General features: G+C 44.7%; 1 protein-coding gene across 1 annotated transcript in view; it reads right to left on the bottom strand.

Annotated features, from left to right (window-relative positions):
- The window catches only part of LEMD3 (LEM domain containing 3), a 77,450-nt gene extending 55,801 nt beyond the window's left edge, over positions 1-21,649 (bottom strand). Inside the window, exon 1 of the mRNA XM_050923519.1 lies at positions 20,054-21,649. Within this exon, the coding sequence (XP_050779476.1) occupies positions 20,054-21,566 (1,513 nt within the window). The 5' untranslated portion in view covers positions 21,567-21,649. The remainder of the gene's footprint in view (positions 1-20,053) is intronic.
- Between the last annotated feature and the right edge of the window lie 3,120 nt (positions 21,650-24,769).

The raw sequence follows: 24,769 nt of genomic DNA, 5'->3' as shown, positions 1-24,769 counted from the left end.
CCTGCAGAAGAAACAGACCCAACATGAATTTCACGATTCTGCACCAAATTTAAGTCCCTGGAAATTCTCAGTATCTCCTCATAGAAATACTAGTATGTATACAACTATCCCTCTATGCTGCACGCATATTTACATATATATATACACCTACACACGCATACATACACATACTCAATAAGAAGAATATGCTGACATTACACACAAAGTAAAACAGAAATAAGACTACTACTAAAGTCAATGCCGAGTCATTATTCTTTCATACTCCTCTCTCCTTTCTATAATGCTTTGCATAAGGAACAGATCCTTTTAAAAGATTTGCTTTCAGATATGGTAGCATCTTCAATTCCACCCTCCAGGCAAGGAATCAGAATTTCAGCTTATTCTGTTGAGAATAGACTGTACATTGAACACAATTGAGCATGCAATGCAGAAAAGACAAATGGAAGAGGAGTACCTGGGAAACATGGAGGAAGAATACGACTAAGGAAGAGGACAAAGGAGGCTGACAGATGACAGAATGGAAGCTCCCCCACTTCAGGGATTAGGCGAGGCCCTTCCAAGCCATCAACACAGAAGTTGTGAAACCTGCCTGTAATGTTTTATTATATGTTCAATTTCTCTGTTTTGTGTTTACCACAGAAGTGTAAAGGGATCATTCAAGCAGGCATTACTTGCACATATGCAGGAAAGGGGCAATAGCCTCAGATAACCCTACCAATTTACCAGTACTTAAAGAACAATGCAGGTGTCAAAGAACTTTGGAGTGGATAAAAAGACAGCCCCTGAAGGACAGAAAAAGGGGGGGGGGCAAGCTTCTGGGGAGCAGACTAAACCCCAATCCCCAGATCATATAATCATAGCCTTTAAGGTCAGAAGGGACCATTATGATCATCTAGTCTCACCTCCTGCACAAAGCAGGCTACAGAAACTCACCCATCCACTCCTGAATCAAACCTGCGTCTGAGCCATCAAAGTCCTCAAATAATGGTTTAAAGACTTCAAGGTGCAGAGTATTCCAGCAAGTGACCCGTGCCCCACGCTGCAGAGGAACGTGAAAAACCTCCAGGACCTCTGCCAATCTGCTCTGGAGGAAAATTCCTTCCCAACCCCAAATATGGCAATCAGCTAAACCCTGAGCATGTGGGCAAGACTCACCAGCCAGTCACCCAGGAAAATAATTCTCTGTAGTAACTCAGACCCCACCCCATCTAACATCCTATCACAAGCCATTGGGCATATTTCCTGCTAATAGTCAAAGACCAATCTCATTATACCATCCCCTCCACAAGCTTTTCAAGCTTAGTCTTGAAGCCAGATGTGTATTTTGTCCCCATTACTCCCCTTGGAAGGCTGTTCTAGAACTTCATGCCTCTGATGGTTAGAAACTTTCGTCAAATTTCAAGTCTAAACTTCCTGATGGCCAGTTTATATCCATTTGTTGTGTCCACATTGTTACTGAATTTAAATAATTCCTCTCCCTCGCTGGTATTTATTCCTCTGATATATTTGTAGAGAGCAATATATCTCCCCTCTGCCTTCTTTTGGTTAGGGTAAAGAAGTCAAGCTCTTTGAGTCTCCTTTCATAAGACAGGTTTTCCATTCCTCAGATGTTGGGATGTATGGGAAAACTCACCCTTAGATAAACATACATGTATAGATCTTTTATTGTGTTAAAAATCTCCCTCTTCATATATTTGTTCCTACTATTGAGATTGAACACTATGGGCTGACAAAATTGTTTTGTGTCACTGTATTCACCAATGATCACAGCTGCCCTATGAAAGAACTGCAGGTTACTGAACCCAGTCAGATCTGCTGAGCAATCATAGGCCTTGGCTACACTCACACTTTACAGCGCTGCAACTGGGGTGTGAAAAAACACCCCCCTGAGCGCTGCAAGATACAGTGCTGTAAAGCGTCAGTGTAATCAGGGCAGCAGCGCTGGGAGCGCGGCTCTCAGCGCTGCACGCTACACCCGTAAGGGATGTGGTTTACATGCAGCGCTGGGAGAGCTCTCTCCCAGCGCTGCCGCTCTGACTACACTCACACTTCAAAGCGCTGCCGCGGCAGCGCTCCCGCAGCGCTGCCGGGGCAGCGCTTTGAAATTCCAAATGTAGCCATACCCAGAGACGAGAAGAGGATCAAAGGCACAGCTAGTCCTGAGAACCATGGCAGAGGCTCATTGTGCATTTTAAATTGAATTCTGAAGTTGTAATAATCATAGTAGGAAGCAGTCCATCCCCTATTTGTATAAAGCTCAAAAGTCAGAAGCCCTACACAAGTGAGGGTTTTTTTTGTTTTTTAATCTCATGATTTGGGGAGGTCTGATACATGATTTTTTAATGTTTGTATTTGGCAATACTGCTTCTATTGCCCTCTCATTCCCCAAACACAATCCTTAATTTTCTTTTCTCCCCTCTATCCCAGCTCTTAAAAAGCTGCAGGAAACTAGCATGCATACTCCACAAACAAGCAAAGCTCCAAAATCCTGTAGGCCTGGTCTACACTGGCGGAGGGGGAATCAATCTAAGTTACGCAACTTCAGCTACATGAATAACGTAGCTGAAGTCGACGTACTCAGATCTACTTACCGCGGTGTCTTTACTGCGGTAAGTCGATGGCTGATGCTCCCCTGTCGACTCCACCTGCATCTCTCGCCCTTGTGGAGTACTGGAGTAGACAAGAGAATGCTTGGCAGTCAATTTATCGCATCTAGACTAGACGTGATAAATCCCCCCCACCGGATCGATCACTGCCCATCGATCCAGCCAGTAACGTAGACAAGCCCGTAGTGAGTCAGCCTCAGTCTGACAAACTTCCCATGGCTCACCAAAACAAAGGACCCCTTGAGGAAAACCATGGGAAGTTCACTGACCCAAGACTGCCAGCAACTACCATTCTGAAGTTGGGGGGACCAGGAAGAGAGAAGCAGAGATTGTGAGAATTTGTATGTGAGAGTGACATCTAATGCTTAAACATTAAGAGTGGAATTTTCAACCATTCATTGACTTCACTGGGCACACTTAGCTCCACATCAGTGATGCTGAAAAATTCCACCTTGTAATCTTGTTAGGAAATTAATACACAGAAAATTGATTTATGAAACAGTTAAGGTTCATACATAACATTTTTGTAATATCAAGGAAATGAACAGTTAAGCCCCTCAACAGCATAATTGCTCTATTCCTCTCCCAGGCACACATCTTGCCACTATCACAACTATCATCCATCACAGGCACACACTAATCTAATTTTCCTCTCCTCCCCTAACTCAGGGATGTCATAATTCCACAACCCTCTGTCTTCCTGTGAACTCCCTTTTACTATACTACCTCTCTATACAAGCAAGTTTGGGGGGAAAAAAATCTACTGAAGAGATATGTGCAGAAGAGCGAAATAAAAGGTTTGGGCTGGATGTGATGGAGTTAAAGGACACTACTGGACACAGGAAGCCCAGCCCCTCCAGCCCTAGAGTGGAGCGCTACACTCCAAGTGGAGAAAGGGTAGAAAGGAGACCAACTCAGCTCAGAAAGGAGAGGAGAACAAACTTACCTGGCTCCTGACAAGGGTGCCAGAGAAGCCGCCCCAAAGAACTAAGACTATATGCCAACAATACTCAAGAGGCAGCCCATGGGCCAAATATGGCTTGCCAAGTCTTCCTCTGTGGCTTGCCAGCTCTCCTTAAAAAGGTTTATAATTATATCGTGAACACTCATGCGCTGCCTATCATTTGCCTATGACTTCTTTAGTAAGTAACCTACTGGCAATGCTTAATTTGTAAAGTAAGAGGCGCTATAGCTCAAACCCTGGTATAAATTAATCAGTGACTGGTCGACTCGAGAGTGGCGGCTGCTGGCCAGACACTCAGCTCTGAAAGTGGCATTGCTGCCAGCAACAGCACAGAACCAAGGTGGCAACACTATACCACTCTTACTTCTGCACTGCTGCTGGCGGCAGCGCTGCCTTCAGAACTGAGTGGCTGGAGAACGTTGGCTATTGGCCAGGAGTCCAGAGATGCCGGGGCTATAAACTGCCACACGCTTCAAGTGTCATTCTCAACACCTGCTTGTCTTTGGATAACATTGATATGAGCTAAAAAGAAAAAGCCTTTCCTGGATGCTGAGATTTTGAAGCTTGCAACATTGTCTTTTTAAAGCTTTTACAAGACATTTCAGCTGAATACAGTGACCTGCTGCAGCACAATGACCTTTGCTTGTTAATAGGGGGCATGTGTTAGTGTGTGCTTCAAAAAGAAATAATAGAATTTCTTTCAAACCACAGGACCAATTAGGTTTGCGAGTTCCTGGAATTTATTAATAATGTCCCCTTTGTCACAGATGGCTTTTCTGTGCAGTACTGCTGGTCACTTGAATTCCCTCAACTTACAGCTCCAAGGCCTTGTGAGCAGCATTGGGGATCTGTTTGAAAAAAAGTGTGTGCCTTCTAGAGTAATCCTGAAATCTTTCAGACAGACTTAATAGTAGAGATGTTGCACTTTCCCACATCACCTGTTGCTGCTACAAATGAAATCTCGATGAAAGCAACGCAAGAATTCCTAAACAGTCTGATTGAAAATTTGAAAATGTGATTTAAAAGCAAATCCTTCAGAATTTTCATTTGTTCGTGATCTGATGGACTTTGCCCTTCTGAAGCAAAGAACATTCTTGATTCAACTGATGACAGTTCCTTTCAATTAGAAATTGTAAAGCTCCAGAGAAGTGAGACTTTGTGATTTCTAGACTCAATATGCTGATCAGTTTTGGAATAGGAAGAATCTAGCCATCTATCTTTTAAATGATGTTCAGATCAACATAACTCTGGGAGTCTGAGTTTTCTACCATGAACATTATAAACCAACATGGCAATCACCAGATAGATGAGCAACTTCACCAGTGCATGCACCTTAGGCTGACCTACAAACCACTCTTCACAAAGCTTCCCAGAGATCTTCAGTGTCACCTCTCCCATTAGCGATTGCCAGGGACACAGATGATAATGTTGATTTATAAACTTCATTAAAAGATAGAAACACTGACACTTACGTTGCAATCAAGGTCTTTATTTATTGGCAGCTGAAGGGAGTTTTCTTCTATTTTGTCAGCCTTCTGCACAAGTGGCCCGCCTCTTATCATAAAATTCTCAGATCAACCCACAGATAGATCCAATTAGTATCAATGTGGTACGGTGAGCCTAGGTAGGGTTGACTGGTTGGTATAATTTTCTCTCTTTTCACACTGGACTGGAAGCTAGGGAAGAATAGCAGAGAGTAGGAAGAGACCCAGGGAAAGTAACTCAGAGGGCACCTTTGGCAGTCAGACACTGCTGACCCTCTTAAGGCCCTGGGTCAAAGCGAGACAGAGTGAGCAGACAGACTCCCCAACCACAGCTGACCTCTGATTAAAAGAGGGCCTGGACTGCAAGACAGGGAGATGGCATTAAGTGCGCTGACCGCTAAGCCACCTAACCCACCAAGGACTCTAGAGAGCAAAATTACAATGTATGGTCTGATGTATGATAGATGTGGTAATGACAGGATGTTTGCCTGTGGACAAACAGATTTGTTAGATGGATTAACTTTTTACTTTCCTGGTTTTTGTAAGTTTGTGTTAACTATAGTATGTGTGCAACCACATTAACTACTTCACAATGAAGTTTCTTGCATATTAAATTTCATGGGATATTTTAAAGCATAAACAAGGGAGAAACTGGGAGAGAGGGGAAGACCACCAAGGAGAGAGGTACAGATTTGCTAAAAGACTTTATGTGCACCCATCTCCAAACAGGCTTGCAGAGCACAAAACTTTAAAATATAACATGGTAATTTTTGGCAATTATTCATAAATCAATCTGCCTAACAGTTTTTGTGTAGACAGTTTAATAGAAGATAGTTAAAAAGAAGTAGGAATGCCAAGAAAAATTAAACCAAAGCCTAATTTCAAACACTTCCTACTAAAAATTGAAAGAAACCAAATAAGAGCTACCTAGAAAATTAAAACGGCATAAAAACTAACATTGACATTTTAGATCAACTGGCCCCTCTTTAGAGGAAAAACAGGAATTCATGCCTGACTTACAACTTGAGCCCTACCAAATTCACAGTCCATTTTGGTCAATTTCATAGTTACAGGAATTTAAAAAAATGTAAATTATATGATTTCAGCTATTTAAATCTGAAATTTCACAGTGTTGTAATTGTAGGGGTCCTGATCCAAAAAGGAGTTGGGGGAGGGGAAGAGGGTTTCACTAGATTATTGTATGTGGTGGTGTGGTAATGCTACCCTTACTTCTGCACTGCTGCTGGCAGTGGCGTTGCCTTCAGAGCTGGGTAGCTGGCCAGGAGCCCAGTTCTGAAGTCAGAGCTGCTCCTAGCAGCAGCACAGAATTAAGGATTGCATGGTATGATATTGCCACCCTTACTTCTGCACTACTGCTGCTGGCGAGGCACTGCCTTCAGAGCTGGGCGCCCAGCCAACAGTCGCCACTCTCCAGCCATCCAGCTCTGAAGGCAGTGCAGAAGTAAGGGTGGCAATACTATGACTCCCTCCCTAAAATAACCTTGCAACCCCATGAAACTCCCTCGCTGGTCTCCCCCATGAAATCTGAATAGGGTAAAAGCACACAAAAGACCAGTTTTCACAGGGGGATATCAGATTTCGTGGTTCATGATGCATTTTTCATGGCTGTGAATTTGAAAGGGCCCTCCTTAAAATTGCATTTTAAAATGGATTGTAACTATGGACTCACTACGAGGCACAATTTATTTGTACCTCTACCAAGCAATCTGAAAAGGAAATGGAAAATTAAAGAGAGAATAATGATAGCATGAGTTGAACCTCTGTTCTAAAACTAACAGAGCACAACACTGCCAGTTTCTTTGACACCAGCTCAAGCGATTTTCCAACATTTACTCATGTGGCTGCAAAATCAAGTGGCAAATACTATGTTCCAGAATTTATTTACAGGTACAGCTGGTCTCTCCCTTGTGATTTTAAAGTGCTAACATTAAGTCTTAAGAGATTCAGGGCTTGTCTACATCAGAAAGTTGCAGCGCTGGTGAGGGAGTTACAGCGCTGCAACTTAGGAGGTGTACACATCTGCAGGGCACCACCAGCACTGCAACTCCCTGTTTGCAGCGCTGGCCGTACTCCCGTTTTGTCTCGGGTGTAGAGGATCCAGCGCTGGTAATCAAATATAGACACTTACCAGCGCTTTTCTTGACCTCCGTGGAATAAGCAGGTATCCCAGCATACCTGAGGAAGCCTCTGGTAATCAAGCTGGTCTCCTTCCCCGGTTTGCTCTCGCGTTCCCCGAACCCCGAGCAAGCAGGTCTCCTTCCCTGAGGTTTGCTGGGTGGTTCCGGGAACGTGAGAGCAAACCGGGAAAGGAGACCAGCTTCGCCGCGGTTTGCTCTCGCGTTCCCCGAACCCCGAGCAAGCAGGTCTCCTTCCCTGAGGTTTGCTGGGTGGTTCCGGGAACGCGAGAGCAAACTGGGAAAGGAGACCAGCTTCGCCGCGGTTTGCTCTCGCGTTCCCCGAACCCCAAGCAAGCAGGTCTCCTTCCCTGAGGTTTGCTGGGTGGTTCCGGGAACGCGAGAGCAAACCGGGAAAGGAGACCAGCTTCGCCGCGGTTTGCTCTCGCGTTTCCCGGAACCACCCTGCAAACCGCAGGGAAGGAGACCTGCTTGTTCGGGGAACGCGAGAGCAAACCGCGGCGAAGCTGGTCTCCTTTCCCGGGTTTGCTCTCGCGTTCCCCGAACCACCCAGCAAACCGCAGGGAAGGAGACCTGCTTGCTCGGGGGTTCGGGGGACGAGAGAGCAAACCGGGAAAGGAGACCAGCTTCGCCGCGGTTTGCTCTCGCGTTCCCCGAACCTCCCTTGAAGCCGCCCAACAGCGCTGCAGTGTGGCCACATCTAACACCACTTGCAGCGCTGGTTGCTGTAAGTGTGGCCACTCTGCAGCGCTGGCCCTATACAGCTGTACTAATACAGCTGTAACAACCAGCGCTGCAAAATTTTAGATGTAGACATGGCCTTAGAGGGATATTTTCAGAAGACCAGAGGGCAGTTAGTCACCCAACTCTTTAGGACTTAAAATAGGAGTGATAATCCTGAAAAACAGGCTGCATAAGTGATTTAAGTAATATTTATTTTTTCCCTGTCCCAATGAGTTAGCCAGGTAACCAAGTCATATTTTTAAAAATATTTTGGAACCTAAAAGAAGCAAATGAAAAAATCTCACTAGGAGCCTATCTGCATCTTCAGCCACCTAAATACCTTTCTAAATTATCTGGTTCAAAGTGACTGAGTAGATGTCTGATCCAGTATATAAAGTTAAGTTATTTAAGCACTAGCCAGAATGTTTGCTGTCTCCCTAGCACATGAACATATGCAGCCAAAGTTAATTTAGAAACAGCATGAAGAATAAGAAATTATTTTAAGACTATAGGAATTTGTCACTCACACTGCACCTTCTGATCAGCTTTCTTGGTTTACTATTTAGTTTTTTATCCATACCATTTTCACCTCACCCAAATCTCAAACTCCTTTAATACAGTACTAGTCTTTTCAGATTTCTTCCATTGTCAGGTATCTTTTAACTAGACTGTTTATACCAATATTTGAAAAGGGATATTCAGTGTCTGAAATCCCAAAAGCTGGGACATATCAATCATCAGCCATATCACTATGCCATGCTTAGACTACAGCAGAGAACCTTAATTTTATTTTCTGTATTCTTTACAAGATAAATACTGGAACTGTTCAACATTCTGTTTTCTTTGACAAATAGGACGGTAGCTAAAACAACGTTAACCTAAAAGCACAGCAGTTTGGTTTGCATGGTTACTGCCCTGTACAAAGTACTTAAGATCTATCGGAAGTCAAAATTAAGATACTACTATGTACTGCGCATGCATACAGGTGACAAGTAATTCTTGCTGCTTCTTCCTGCACAACTTCTGAGATACAGAAAAGAGGTGTCCAAACAACTAAAACTCTTGCCCAGGCCCTCCCCCATCTCGCTTCTTGACTTCTGCAGCCTCCTCCTCCCTTCTAGTCTTGAAGAATGTCATTTGGCCCATTTAATTCAATTCAACATGTTGCTGCAAATATTTCCATGGAAGCAACGCATGGGGGGCAATTGCCCACCTTGCCCCATAGCAAGCAACACCCCTGATTCCAACCACATCATCATCCCCTTTCGTCACACCCCTCTGACTACCCTTTTTCCATTGCAAAAACAAAAGCTACAGATCTTCATTTTTAAAGCCCTTCATAGCTCAGTTTTCCCCTGTGTTTTAGGTCACACATTTTCAGACCTTCAATCCCACCTGCTCCACCAAGGCTGCCACCTTTAATTGCCTTTTATTCCAGTTTTCCCCTTCAACACCTTCACATGCACCTTATACATAGAAGGAGCTCCCCCAAAACAATCCACAAAGTCCCTACATGGTTGTTCTTCAGATACCTCCTTAAAATTCACCTCTGTTGTAATACCTACAAACACTTGAAAGCAGTTAAGCAACTGGTGTGCTGGGACCACTGCCCATTGCAATCAGTGTAATAAGTTTACCATTACCTTGTGCTCCTCTAGTCTAAGTTGTACCATCCTTTTCCTTTCACCCCAGACCCCACTGTATTCTTGTCATAGCTAGGCTGTACGCTTTGGGGCAGGAGCTGTCTTAATACTGCATGTACAGTACTTAGAACAATGGAGCCCCATTGTTCTTACTACCCACCCCTACGCACATCACAATACAAATAATAATTGTCGCAATACCTTCCGGTTTTTTCCTTTTCAAAAAAGCATTTCAATGGGTTGTTGGAATGGACTTGTCAAATTAGGGAACAGACATCTCAGCGTTTGTGATTATGCTTACTGTAGGCCAGCATACTTATAACTGAAGAACATCCGTGAAGGACTAAGGTTGGTATTTGACATTATTTGAACGGTCAAAAGATTGATCATATATTTACAAGCACTAATTTATTAGCTGCAATAAAAGTAAGACTATGGTCTGCAGTAGGCATAACCTTAGATATATATTTATGTCTAATTAAAAAAATTACTTATCAGAATAATGCAGAGGTTAAATGAAGTTCTAAAATATGAAAGAAGTACCTTTCTAAAAGTGTTGTTAGCATTTAAATATGAATATTATTCAAGACTGAACAGTTACAAAAAAATGAAATTAAATAAACACTACAGCTGTAAAAAGTTGTTTTTAAACGAAAATATGCAGGCCAACTCTTCAGTCAGCTTGATTCTGTGCATCTTTTCTCTGTATGTTGGGGGAGGTTTAATGACAGAACCTTCCTCTCCCTCCCCTATCCCTTCTGAGTTCATTATGTATGTTTGTGTAGTCAGTTTAGACTGTAGGCTCTTCAAGGCAGGGAGCAAGTCTTTAAAACTCGATTAATGTGCTTTGTGAAATGTCAGGTTTATTGATGGCCTGATATTTAAATAAAGATATATATACATTTGTTCTAGAAGAGTCCAGCCAATCAAGATGCTCAACTCTCCAGCAGTACACGTCTTCCCCCCAAAAGTTCGCTACATGCTAATACCAAGTAAGCGATCAAGACTTTTAAGTAGGCTTGATAACACATGGCATCATGATGCAATCAAAAAAACCTGTTGACTACATGAAAGCATTTTCACTGGAATATTTGACAATACCTGCCCATGAACAAATAGGCAATCAATTGAACAGCTTGCCAAGCCAAGAAGAAACTTGTCAGTTAGAATCTTCTAAAGTTTTTTCAGGAGAGTTACTCATTTGTACATTATGAATAATAGAACACTATCCTTTCAGTTCCTCTTAATTTCCATCTGCCCACCAGGTTTTTGGTTAAAAGGGAACTTGCAACTGAAGTGTAAGGAAGAATGCCCTAGATTTCGCTGAACAAACTAAATAATCAGTGTAAAAGAAAGCATTCAGTAATTAAAGGAATACACTTTTCTTCAAGTGTTCAGTTTATTAAGGAATAAACCCTTTGTCTCTATCCCAGTTATTAGGCAATTTTCACAAATAATTGAAGTACCACAAGCAGTATTTTAAAAATCGGTAACACCTTCTAAAAGCATGGTATTTTGCACCTCCATTCTTTGCACTTACACAAGAATGCAAGTGCAAAATACCATGGCGAAGATAGAAGACTGCCATGATAGATTCACCACCAGTTCCCCTATTTCTTAAATTTGTAAGTACACCCATAGGAACATCCCTGAATAACCTCATTACTTTTACAACTTGAAGAATGATAGAATATTATCTTTTAGAAGAAAGTGATCTCTTCTTACTCTATCAGAGCATAAAACAGATTCTTTGTATTCCAAGCAAAGCTACCTCAAACTGGTACAGCCTCTTAACTCTGCATCTCATTCAGATCAGCTTGTCTAATTTTTCTAAAAATATTTTTAAAGCTTTTTCTTTTACATTTTAGATTTCAAGGCTAGAAGGGACCATTGTGATCATTGGTCTGATCTTTAAAACGGGCCAAACAGTTTCCTCAAAATAATTCCCAGAACATATCTTTTTTGAAAAAATCTTGATTTAAAAATGGTCACTATGAACCACGGTAAATTGTTCAAACGGTTAATTACACCCACTACCAAAAATTTACGCTTTATTGCCAGTCTGAATTTGTCTAGCCACTTCTAACCACTGGATAGTGTTAAAACCTTTCTTTGCTAGATTGAGGAGCCCAAATATCTCATAATGTTCCCCAGATACTGATAGACTAATCAAGTCACCCCTTAACCTTTTCTCTGTTAAGCTAAACACATTAAGTCCTTGAATCAAATCATTGTAAGACCATAAGGCATGTTTTCTAATTCTTTAATCATTCTCAGGGCTCTTCTCTGAACCCTCTCCAATTTATCAACATCCTTTCTGAATCACGGGCATTGGAAGTTGACACAGCCCTGGTCTACATTACAAAATTAGGTTGACAAGCCAGCTTACACTGACCCAACTCTGTAAGCATCTTCACTAAAAGGTAGCTTGCACCAGTGTATCTCACCCACTACACCGATTTAACTCCACCACCGTGAGAGGCATAGTGCTTAGATCGATGTAATTTGGTAGATACAGTGTCAGCGTAGACGCTGCATTGCTTACATCCATTCATGGGCGGCAGGAATAAGAGGCTTGAGGAGGCTAAAACCTTCCCAAATGGACAAGAAATGCTAGATGCAGTGCACCTCCCCTGGGTGGAATGCCGGCTTGCCACCTTTGAAGCGCCACTGCTGGAAATTTCCAAGAAGTGTGGAGCCATCAGCACCCAGCCAGTGGCCATTCCCTGGGGCCCCACAAGGCCCTGCCACTGCTCCGCCTCTTCCCCGCACCCGCACCTCTCCAGGGGAGGAGGTGGAGAAATGCAAGTGGGGGACCCTCAGAGTTGGGGAAGGGCCTCGGGATGGAGCAAAGTCAGAGCCTCAGGGGAAGCAAGGTGTGGGGTCACGGTCCCGGCACTGGTGCCTCCCCCTACACTTCTAGGAAGCTTCCAGCACTCACGCACGGCCACCCCACCTACGCATCCACTGTTGCTGCCTTTCAGAAACTGTTTCACAATGCCCCACACTGACAGTTAAATCGGTCCAAGTGTTTCTGGAGAGAATGCGCACCTCCAACACAAGGAGTAGAGTATGCAAAAGCTATTTAATTACTGTGGTGGCTATACGTCAACATAACTTAGGTCAACTTAATTTTGTAGTGTAGACTTCCCCACTGTATTCCAACAGCGGACACACCAGTGCCAATACAGAGGTAAAATAACCTCTTTACTTCCACTCAAGATTTCTTTGTTTATGCATTCCAGGACTGCATTAGCTATTTTGGCCACAGAGTCGCACCATGACCCCCATATTTTTTTCCAGAGTTGTTGCTTCCTAGGATAGAGTCCCCCACCCTGCAAGTATAGCCTACATTTTCTTCCTAGATGTATAAGATCAGCCATATTAAAACGCATGTTTGCTAGTGCCCAGCTTACTAAACAATCCAGATTGCTCGAAATTGGTCACCTGCTGAGCTGTTCTCTTCATTATTTACTGCTCCCCCAATTTTGGGGTCAAGTGCAATCAGAGATTACTTTTCTTCCAGGTCACTGATAAGTGTTAAATAGCACAGGCGGTCAAGAGAATTTCATCCTCTTTAGGCCTATGTGTTCATTTTCTGACTCAATATTGGATCTTTGTTTGCTTACCCCACACACATATTAACCAACAACAACTAATTTTTACTGCTGTAAGCACTGCACTCAGACCTGAAGAGCAAAGTGATTTATTTTTTGATCAGCTTCACAATTTAGATAAATCGTCAGGTAGCTCCAGTTTCAAAATCATCTCATTGTAGAAAGTAGTCATGTACAAAGCAAAAGATAATAGCATTATTTTCAGATAACAAATTGAGCTTATAGATGGTGATTTTAGTAGATCGTTACAGTAAATTCCTTTCACTAAGTTCCTTCACAGCCCTGTTCTCCAGCAATAAGTAGCACTTCACTCTACCTCTTATAAATTCAGTTTGCTCCCAAGAGTTCCAAAATGTCTGCAAACCTGAAGTGTTTAATCAAGGATTCAGGTTCATGGTCAACTAACCCAAAACATGGCCCCAATATGAAAATATTCATTCTTGGTTCTGCTTCTCAATTCTTTGATTCAGAATTTTAGTCTACCTCTAAACAAGTCAATAACCCCAACAAGGAGCTAGACCAATGAGTCTCCACATCACATCTTCTACTCTGCCACTTGTGAAATAAACTACAAAGTACTGATTGCATAAAGAATGTATGTAGTGTTGTAGCCGTGTTGGTCCCAAGATACTAGAGAGACAAGGATGGTGTGGTAGTATATTTTATTGAATCAACTTCTTTTGGTAAGAAACAAGCTTTTGAGCTTATACAGAGCTCTTCTTTGGGACAAGAATAGCTGCATGTAAGCTCAAAAGCTTGTCTCCCAACAACAGAAGCTGGGCACACCTTGTCTCTCTTACGTACAATCTACCACAAGGGTCGGCAACCTTTCAGAAGTGGTGTGCATAGTCTTCATTTATTCACTCTAATTTAAGGTTTCGCGTACCAGTAATACATTTTAACATTTTTAGAAGGTCTCTTTCTACAAGTCTATAATTTATAACTAAACTATTGTTGTATGTAAAGTAAAAAAGGTTTTTTAAATGTTTAAGAAGCTTCAATTAAAATTAAATTAAAATGCTGAGCCCCCTGGACCGGTGGCCAGGACCCAGGCAGCGTGAGTGCCACTGAAAATGAGCTTGTGTGCCGCCTTCGGCACATGTGCCATAGGTTGCCTACCCCTGATCAACCATATAAAGTCTCCAAACATATACTACTTTTATTTTAAGGTCTCATGTCTTCACTGCTTTTAGAGTGATGTGCCAGAGAGGTTATTTCCTAGCATGTCTTGAACTAGTTTAACAATTTCACTTTGCACTATACAATACTCTCCTTTTTCTTATTTTGCCAACAGAAACCTTACTATGCACTCAAGACTTATTTGCTGGAGGGGAGGTTACATCTCTAGAACCCTTATCTGAATTTCCCATTCTTTTACTGTGAAAAAACACAAGACGTTAACTCAACTGAATTGTCTCATTAGACTAAGCTCACATTTGGTAAGGGAACTCACATCTTTTCATGTATTTATACCTGCTCCTCTATTTTCCACTCCATGCATCTGATTAAGTAGGTTCTAGCCCACGAAAGCTTATGCCCAAATAAATTTGTTAGTCTCTCAGGTGCCACAAGGACTCCTAGTTGTTTTTGCTGATACAGACTAACTCGGCTACCACTCTGAAACCTGTCAAGATAAGCAGTCACTTGAAGTGCTTGGCAGTTCATGCAGAGACAATTCACAGTATCACAGCTGGATCACTAACATCCCACTGGCTCCAAAGAGTAAATGCTGTCATGAGCTAAAAGTTTTACACAGTTCAGCAAAAAATGGATTTCACCTTTACTGGAGTGAGTTAGATTTTACTGAGGCTAAGAAACAAAAACGTACATGAAAGTGAAAGATGTGTATACATTGTAAAAAGTAAATTTGTGTGTTTTTCGGTATAAATCACACAGCACTTTACTCATTCCTTGAGGATTCCCAGTTGTGAGAAACAACTGAATACAAGCCAAAAAAAAGTTATGCCAAAAATGCCCCAGTCTGAAATTAAACCCCCTCATTGCTGTGCTTCGCAACAGGAGTGTTTCTTCACATGATGACGGTGAACTATGAGAAGAGATAGGGCCAGTTTTGAGGGAGCGCTTAAACATAATATTTAAAATAACTTGTTTCTTTAAAATGTAATTCTCGTGCAAAGTGACAGACATAGCCGAAATTTAATTTACAAGTTTAAGGAATATTTCAACTATGCATTTTTTTTAATAGTTCGGGTGTAGGAATAGTAAGATGCTAAGGCTTTTTGAGAAAATGAGAACTGAAAGATGACAGATAGTTTTTGAAGTTTAACCACTCAGTGCCCAGTCATATACTAGAGACTAATTTAATGTGCACACTACTTACACAGGACAGGAGAACTTATGCACTGATGTTTACAAATCACTTACTTCATGAAAGAGTTAGTGCTTGCCACTTTTCTAATCAAAGTGTTGAACAGGGTTTAAAAAAAAAAAAAAAAAAAAAAAAAAAAAGGACTTTAACCACCTCTTACCATGTCTTACACTCAACAGAAAAAGCACTCTCTCAATACCTGGATTGTTAGGTGAAGAAAATTACACCCAGCAAAAACTTAGCTCCATTTCACCGGGGGCCGGGTAGCGGAGCGGGGAACCACACTATTTGACTGATGTTTTGGGAGGTTTTTTGTTCCAACTCCAAGATATTTCCATAAAAAAGTGTGAAATACAATTCAGTAAAGTCCAAAGCAGCTATATAGGAAAAGTATTTTCTATAATAGAACATAGGACTAGTTACTCTGAAACAGTGATGTCCAACTTGTGGCCTTTAAGAGGTGACAAGAAAATAGGTATTTGATTATTAATTCTAAGTATGTTCCCTGAGACATACTGTACTACTTTAAAAAGAAAATGTTGAATCGACCCTGTCACTATGGGGAGGAATGTAGATGACATCCCACACAACTACAGGAGCCATTAGGCTCCTGCAGGAGAGAGCCAGACTGGCTCTATCTGAGCCTCAGAAGCACCTGACACAGCCATCCAAGGCAGAAGGAGGAGAGAGAGAAAAAGAGAAGCTGAGAACAACTAACCAGTTACAGGTTCCACAATTCTCCGCCCAAGTCAAAACTGGACCAGCCTGGAGGCTGTTGGTGCTAGTTGGCAATAGTTACCCAGGGACCATACACTGGCTGGAAGTAGCCAAAGCATGTTACGCTCCAATCAGATGCCTTTCCTGCCCTGAACTTGTTCCCATGCCAGAGGCTGTGGAGAAAAACATGCAGGATTGGCTTTATAGTTAGAACCCTGCAAATTCGCAGATATCCACGAACCATTTTTGCCGATCGTAGATGGATGCGGATCCAAATTTTATATCTAAAGCCCTGCAAATCTGCAGATCATTTCTGTGGATCAGATGCGCACAGCTTCTATTTATTTTCCTCTAGGGGCTCCCCCTCATCAGAGAAGTCTCCAGTAGGGAATGTACAGGTGATTTCCGCTGCCTTTCTACCACCTAGACAATGCAAAGGAAGCAGAATAGGACCAAGCATTGATTGTGACCCCTTTACCTTTTTTGACATATTTGCTGAGTGTGAGAGCTGAACATATTTGCTGCAGGATAGGTCCATCAATGGCTAATAGCCAGGACAGGCAGAGATGGTGTCCCTAATCTCTGTTTGCCAGAAATTGGGAATGAGCAACAGGGAATGGATCCCTTGATGATTACCTGTCTGTTCATTCCCTCTGGGGCACCTGACATTGGCCACTGTCGGAAGACAGGATAATGGATGGACTAGATGGATCTTTGGTCTGATCCAGTATGGCTGTTCTTATGACACCACCGCTCTAAACTTTGATTCAAAAGAGAAGTAGCTTTCTTCCAAATACAAAAAGTTCAAGATACATTTACATACAATGTGAATTTTGTATGGTGATTAAGAAATCCAGCTTATGGTATATCCACACTCCGGAGACTACACAGGCATAGCTAGGTCACTATAGCTATGCCAGCATAACCCTAATGTAGACAGAGCCTACACTGATGAAAAGGTCCCCCCTCCTTCTCCTCATTCATTTAGGACTATCACCCTCCCAAGCAACAGTAGCTACATCAATGAAAATTTTCTTTGGACCCAGCTGCGTCTACACCGGGAGTTAGGTTGGCACAGCTATGGCACACCCTGACCAATGTAGCTATGTCAACCTAACTTTGTAAACTAGACCTCAGTCTTCAGAAGGGTTTGTAAAATCCATTTGACTGTTCACCAGTAGGGAACGTGTCCATCAAAATCTTCAGAATTTAATACTTTTGTCTTTTATTAAAAACTTCACGGAGAGTTGTGGTGCTCAGCACCACTTAATAAAAAGGGGCAAGTTTCTAGCCCTTATGGTTATACATTACAGGGATATCCTCCTGTGTATTCAGTCTATTCCAGTGTGTTGCCTTACGTTCACAGCTTTCCCAAACAGCAGAAGACTGCCCAGTTTCACTGCAGCTCTTCTGAGCCATGTGGGTAGCAATAAAACTGACAAACATACCTATTATTCTGCTGCTGCTTGAGAAAGCCACTGTCAGCAGTAGACCATAACAATGGCAGAGCAACTACATCCCCTTCCACAGGCAAAAGACTAGCGGGGGGGGGGGGGGGGGGCTGAAGGGGGCCTCTTTCCCATTCCAGAATAGAAGGATTCAAAATGTATCAGACAACTATTTGCTGTTGCAAGAGCCTCAATAAGTTCCAGGGATAAATTAATACTTAGTATTGCAGTAGCACCTAGAAGCCTCAATCAGGGATTAGGGCCCCATTGTGCTAGGGCACTGCATACACATTTGCTATATTCTAATATATTCATCTCCCTACATCTATTGTACCTGCATCTTGAATTAGTTTGTCTATCTAGTCTGCAAGCAGTTTATGGCAGGGATTACACCTCCATCTGTTTTCCATGTTATACGCTTACTTCAGCTAAGGATATACGCAGTCTTTCATCTCAGTCACTGTTCCAAGACCAGCATAAAACACTAATGACTACATATTACCATCTACCTGTGGCTCACTCTCCTTAAGACAAGATTCTGTCATCTTTTTAATTTCGAATGAACAGCTGTCCAGATAAAGAAAATACCACCACAGTTAACAGTTTTGATGCCCATTTCAGGGAGGCCAAGAGTTGAATTAGCATGATTCACCACCCTGAGATGACACATTTCCATTTTTATACCTGTTTTGTGGTTACAGAATGGCAGTTTCTAAATTAATTTTAAGTCATTTTTAAAAGTTACTTCCACATATCTAAGAAGTCCAAATAGGTATTATGTGAAGATTTAAAAGACTGCTATGATGCTCAAATTAAGGCCTCAACTTGTATTTTATACAAGATAGTCAATCTTAAATTTAGAACAAGATCTCTGCTAGAAAGCACTACATCACATCAACCTAAAGTAGTGGTTCTCAAACCTATTTGAGCAGGACCCCTCTGTAGTCGTTTACGCCCCCACCCCACACGCACCACCACCCAGCTCTGAAGGCAGAGCAGAGAGCAGTGGCTGCTGGCCAGGCACCCAGCTCTGAAAGCAGCACCAGGCCAGCAGCAGCACAAAAGTACGGGTGGCAATGTGGAAAAAAATTATATTCATCAATATAGCTTTTCACAGAAGACTTAGCGCCCCATTGCCACCCTTACTTCTGCATTGCTGCTGCCACCCTAGGGCTAACAGCTGAAGCTTGCCACCTCCAGGTGAGGACTGGTGGCAGGAGGGCGGGGGGATGAGATTCTGAGCCACTCCTGGTGAGGGCAGTGGGGAAAAGGAATCTGAGCCTGGGTGGCAGTGCTGCAGCTGTCAGTCCCAGGGCAGTGGAGCTCTGGCTGTACCCTTTATCCCCACATCTCGGGTGTACATGGCCATTCTGCATGAGCCCCAGCATCCTGAGGCTGACAGACAAAGCTCTTCCAAAGGGGGGGGGGGGAGAACACACTGCTCATGCCTCCCTTGGGAGGCCTGCCCCATAGTTTGAGAACCACTGAACTAGACCAAAAACCAAACCTTTTGCAATATAACCTCATTTGTGAAGATATCATCATCCAAACCTGGGTTATGCTTTATTTGATTACACAGCTTCACATATATTAAAAAACTGAATCTGCTTTACTATTTGGATCAAAGACAACCAAATGCAAATGAATCTTACTGAGATTATACCAATATAAGGCCTTACCACCTAATTTTCTATTGACCTTTCATAAGCTGAGTTGTCATAAAACAAATATGAAAGTGCTTAGTGGAAACAGAAAAGTCATGCTAGATAGACAGGTGTCAACAGTTTAGAGCAGGAGATTGAGTAAGGTTCTACACACAGTTATCAAATAGATTCATGGGTCACCTTGAGCAAGTCATAATCCTTCTGTGCCTCAATTTATACATCAGGAAGTGGGAACACTACTTACTATACCAGGAGTCAGCAACCCTTCAGAAGCCGTGTGCCAAGTCTTCATTTATTCACTCTAATTTAAGGTTTCACATCCCAGTAATACATTTTAATGTTTTTAGAAGGTCTCTTTCCATAAGTCTATAATATATAACTAAACTACTGTTGTATGTAAAGTAAATAAGGTTTTAAAAATGTTTAAGATGCTTCATTCAAAATTAAATTAAAATGCAGAGCCCCCCGGACTAGTGGCCAGGACCCAGGCAGTGTGAGTGTCACTGAAAATCAGTTCACGTGCCGCCTTCGGCATCCGTGCCATAGGTTGCCTATCCCTGTACTGTACTATACTATAGATGCATTGGGAAGATGATGCTGTCAAGACCCTGAAGTGAAAAGTGTTAGAGCACAAAATAGCACTGGATAAGTGTATGCTCCATTACAATAAGAGACCCCTCTTACCCTTGACCTAATACTTACTGTTGACTTCCCCATGCTCGGCTACTCCCGAACCTCTCATTCTCACGTACATGAGTCCCAGTATCAGAAAAAACAAGCATGCAGCAGTTAAGAGAAACATGGACAAGTAATGTGCACTGAAGCCTCCGGTGGTGGATACCTCCTCTCTCTTGAACTGTTGGAGAAGCTCCTCCTCAGGCTCAGAAAGCTTTTGCTTATAGGTGTTTTTCAGGTAGGTGTGATTAGAGCCCGTGTGGTTGGAGTGATTGATTCTAAGGGAAGAGGGAGTGACAGCACCCAGGGGGAGGCTGTTGGTAGCTGAATAAATCCTGGGTTCAATATTAAAGCCACCAGCAGCGCCGCTGAGAACATGATTATTGGCTGCTTTCCTAACAGTGCCCAGAGGGTCACTGCTTTTGCTGCTGTCCATGTCTGTGGGCTGCGGCAGTGCCAAGAGTGGAGGGGAATTCTTGGAGGAGGTGCTGCGGTATCTGGGGATGGAAGGGCTGGTGTCCAAGTTTTCACAATCTCCCCCCCTCCTCATCACTGCCTCCTCCTCCTGATTTCTGCCCCTGTCTAGACTTCCAGCAGCAGCAGCAGCAGCCGCCTCCGCCCTGTCATTCATTGCGATTACACCAGCCCCGCCGCCTCCTCCAGCCCTTTGCTGGCCCGTCTCCATCATGCCAGCGCCGGCTGCAGCACATTTGCTGGCCGTGAACGGGGCAGGAGATTTGCTCAGGCTCCGCCTGCCCCGGTGTTGGCGGGGTGCAGTCTCCTCCTTCAATACCTGCTGCTTGGCTCTCTCCCCCTCCTCCTCCGAGTCGGAATACTCGGCCCTGCCGCCAAGGGAGGGATGCCTATTACCATTCACAGTCCGGTTCTTCCACTGCCGCTCCTCCTCGTCCTCTTCCTCCTCCTCCCCTTCCCCAGGCTCCCGCATGCCCTGAGTCTGGGCCCCCGCCGTGGCCGTCGGTCTCCTGGCCACCGCCCCCCACCAGGCACTGGGCTTCCTCCTGCCCGCCTCAGGAGGGAAGCTGTTCCTCTCGCTGCAGGCTCCATGGGAGGCTGCGGGCCTCAAGCCGCGGACTGGGGGCGACGCCCGCTCCCTCCGGCTGCTGCTGCCGCCCCCGGCGCCGGCCTGGCTCCTGGGACTGGCCTCCACATCCGACTCGTCCGAGCTGAAACCCAGCAGCACTTTGCCGCCTCCGGCAGGGGGTGCTGCGCGGCTCCGGCTGCCCCCGGCTGCGCCGCCCGGCAAGTAGGGCTGGTCGGGGCTGGCCAGCCGGGCCCCCATGCCCGGGGCCGCTCTGCCGCCGCCTTCGCCCGGCGCTGCCCCGGCCCCCGTGTTATTGTTGTTGCTGTTCCGGGTCTTGTTGGCGCTGCCGCGGGCTCCAGCCCGCTCATCCTCCCGCAGTTTCTTCAGCTTCTTCAGGTAGACGGGCCGGGTGCTCTCGGTGACCGGCCCTGGGGAGAGGCCGAAGCACCTAAGCTCTGAGAACAGCTCCTCATCCGTGAGCTGCGCGGCCGCCGCCATGTTTCTCTGCCCCGCCGCCGCGGCGTTTCCTACCCACGCGCCGCGCCGCTCTCCCGTCCCCGCCGGAACTGACGCATGCGCACTAGACTGTGGCCTAGACCCGTCTGTCACCCTGGAAGCACCGCCCCTCCCCGCCGGAGACGCCAGCCAGACGGGAGCGGGAGGGGGACGCTTCTCATGCGCCGCGCCCCGTGGCCTTGCGCTGGTGCTGGGCACAGGGGTGAATGACATCCACGTGCGCTGCGGTCTGCGAGCAGCGCGTTGCAATGCGTCAAGCGGGGCGACGCTGGAGGGGACGGAGCTGCGAGAGCTACTCCGTAGTGGAGGCTGCACTCGTTGCTGCCATTCTCTGACGTGCCAGGAGGGCGGCTGTTGGGCTGGAGGAGGGAATGGTGTAGAAGGCTGGGCTCCACCCAGCAAAGTTGTGTTCCCATCTGCAGGCGAAAATCTGAGTGAGGTCGAATGGAGTAAATGGTGGCCAGATAAAGTAATCCCGCCTGCCACACGCCTGAAAATGGAGCCCTGGGTACAAGAATGAGGCAAGCTTAGGTTTAGTACCAATTGGTCCATTAAAGCTGTAGCTGAACAGGTCTGAAATAGGTGTGGATAAAATATCCTATCAAGATGGTGGGGGAGGTCAGTCAATGTAGGTAATCTGCTTCTGCAAGACTTTCGTTGATCTAGTCATGTCTACACAGCAGACTTGGTTGCTTTAATTATGGTTATTATTAAATTATGCTTTAATTATGAATTTTTCACACCCCAAGTGATGTATCTAGGTTGGGATCGGCAACCTGTGGCACACAAGCAGATTTTTACTGGCATGCTTCTGCCAGCCGGGGTCCCGGCCGCCGGCCCCTCTCAGCCCGCTGCCTGCCTGGGTGAATGGAATCCTAGGCTGGCAGTGGGTTGAGTGGGGCCAACGGCCAGGACCCCAGCTGGCAGGAGCCATAAGAACATAAGAACGGCCATACTGGGTCAGACCAAAGGTCCATCCAGCACAGTATCCTGTCTAGTGACAGTGGCCAATGCCAGGTGCCCGAGGGGGAGTGAACCCAACAGGTAATGATCAAGTGATTTCTCTCCTGCCATCCATTTCCACCCTCTGACAAACAGAGGCTAGGGACACCATTCCTTATCCATCCTGGCTAATAGCCATTTATGGACTTAACCACCATGAATTTATCCAGTTCTCTTTTAAAACCTGTTATAGTCGTAGCCTTCACAACCTCCTCAGGTAAGTAGTTCCACAAGTTGACCGTGCGCTGTGTGAAGATGAACTTCCTTTTATTTGTTTTAAACCTGCTGCCTATTAATTTCATTTGATGACCCCTAGTTCTTGTATTATGGGAATAAGTAAATAACTTTTCCTTATCCACTTTCTCCACACCACTCATGATTTTATATACCTCTATCATATCCCCCCCTTAGTCTCCTCTTTTCCAAGCTGAAGAGTCCTAGCCTCTTTAATCTTTCCTCATATGGGACCCTCTCCAAACCCCTAATCATTTTAGTTGCCCTTTTCTGAACCATTTCTAGTGCCAGTATATCTTTTTTGAGCTGAGGAGACTACATCTGTACACAGTATTCGAGATGTGGGCATATCATGGATTTATATAAGGGCAATAATATATTCTCAGTCTTATTCTCTATCCCCTTTTTAATGATTCCTAACATCCTGTTTGCTTTTTTGACTGCCTCTGCACACTGCGTGGATATCTTCAGAGAACTGTCCACGATGACTCCAAGATCTTTTTCCTGACTCATTGTAGCTAAATAAGCCCCATCATATTGTATGTATAGTTGGGGTTACTTGTTTCAATGTGCATTACTTTACATTTATCCACATTAAATTTCATTTGCCATTTCGTTGCCCAATCATTTAGTTTCGTGAGATCTTTTTGAAGTTCTTCACAGCCAGCTTTGGTCTTAACTATCTTGAGCAGCTTAGTATCATCTGCAAACTTTGCCACCTCACTTTTTACCCCTTTCTCCAGATCATTTATGAATAAATTGAATAGGATTGGTCCTAGGACTGACCCTTGGGGAACACCACTAGTTATCCCTCTCCATTCTGAGAATTTACCATTAATTCCTACCCTTTGTTCCCTATCTTTTAACTAGTTCTCAATCCATGAAGGACCTTCCCTTTTAACCCATGACAGCTTAATTTACGTAACAGCCTTTGGTGAGGGACCTTGTCAAAGGCTTTCTGGAAATCTAAGTATACTATGTCCACTGGATCCCCCTTGTCCACATGTTTGTTGACCCCTTCAAAGAACTTTAATAGATTAGTAAGACACGATTTCCCTTTACAGAAACCATGTTGACTATTGCTCAACAGTTTATGTTTTTCTATGTATCTGACAATTTTATTCTTAACTATTGTTTTGACTAATTTGCCCGGCAGCCAGAACTCCAGACCGTCAACTGGCTCAGCCGCTCAGCCCGCCACCAGTCTGGGGTTCCATCCACGAGCCCCACTCATCCCACTGCCAGTGTAGGGTTCTGGCCGCTGGCTCCTTGCCAGCCAGGGTCTCGGCCCTGCTCAACCCGCTGTCGGCCTGAATGGACAGAACCCCTGGCTGGCAGCGGGCTGAGTGGGGTCGGCAGCTGGGACCCTAGCTGGCAGGGGCCGGCGGACGGAACCCCAGACCAGCAGTGGGCTGAGCAGCTCAGCACGCTGCCGGTCTGGGGGTTCAGTCTGCCGCCTGTACTGATGGTCTGGGGTCCCAGCCACCAGCTCCGCTCATCCCGCTGCTGGCCTGGATAGACGAAACCCCAGGCCGGCCACGGGCTGAGTGGAGCCGACAGCCAGGACTCTGGCTGGCAGGGGCCAGTGGACAGAACCCCAGACCGGTAGCAGGATGAGCTGTTCAGCCCGCTGTGGGTCTGGGGTTCCGTCCGCCGGACCCTGCCAGCCGGAGTCCCTGCCACCGGCCCCGCTCAGCCCGCTGCCAGTCTGGACTGTCGGGGGGGCCCTGTAAATGTAAAATTTATTACTGGCACGCAAAACCTTAAATTAGACTTGGCACACCATTTCTCAAAGGTTGCCAACCTCTGATCTAGGTCAATCTAAATTGTGTATGTAGACCAGGGCTGAGAAGCAGAGGGCACAGCAATAGGGAGCTGTCTTCAGCATCTGTACCCGCCCCTCTCTAGACTCATTTCAACACAAAAGACTATTAGATCAGAGGCTGTTC

Source organism: Gopherus flavomarginatus, chromosome 1, assembly GCF_025201925.1.
Source record: "Gopherus flavomarginatus isolate rGopFla2 chromosome 1, rGopFla2.mat.asm, whole genome shotgun sequence".
Classification (NCBI taxonomy): domain Eukaryota; kingdom Metazoa; phylum Chordata; order Testudines; family Testudinidae; genus Gopherus; species Gopherus flavomarginatus.
The sequence above is the reverse complement of the archived record's forward strand: the minus strand, read 5'-3'. Positions and strand labels throughout refer to the sequence as shown.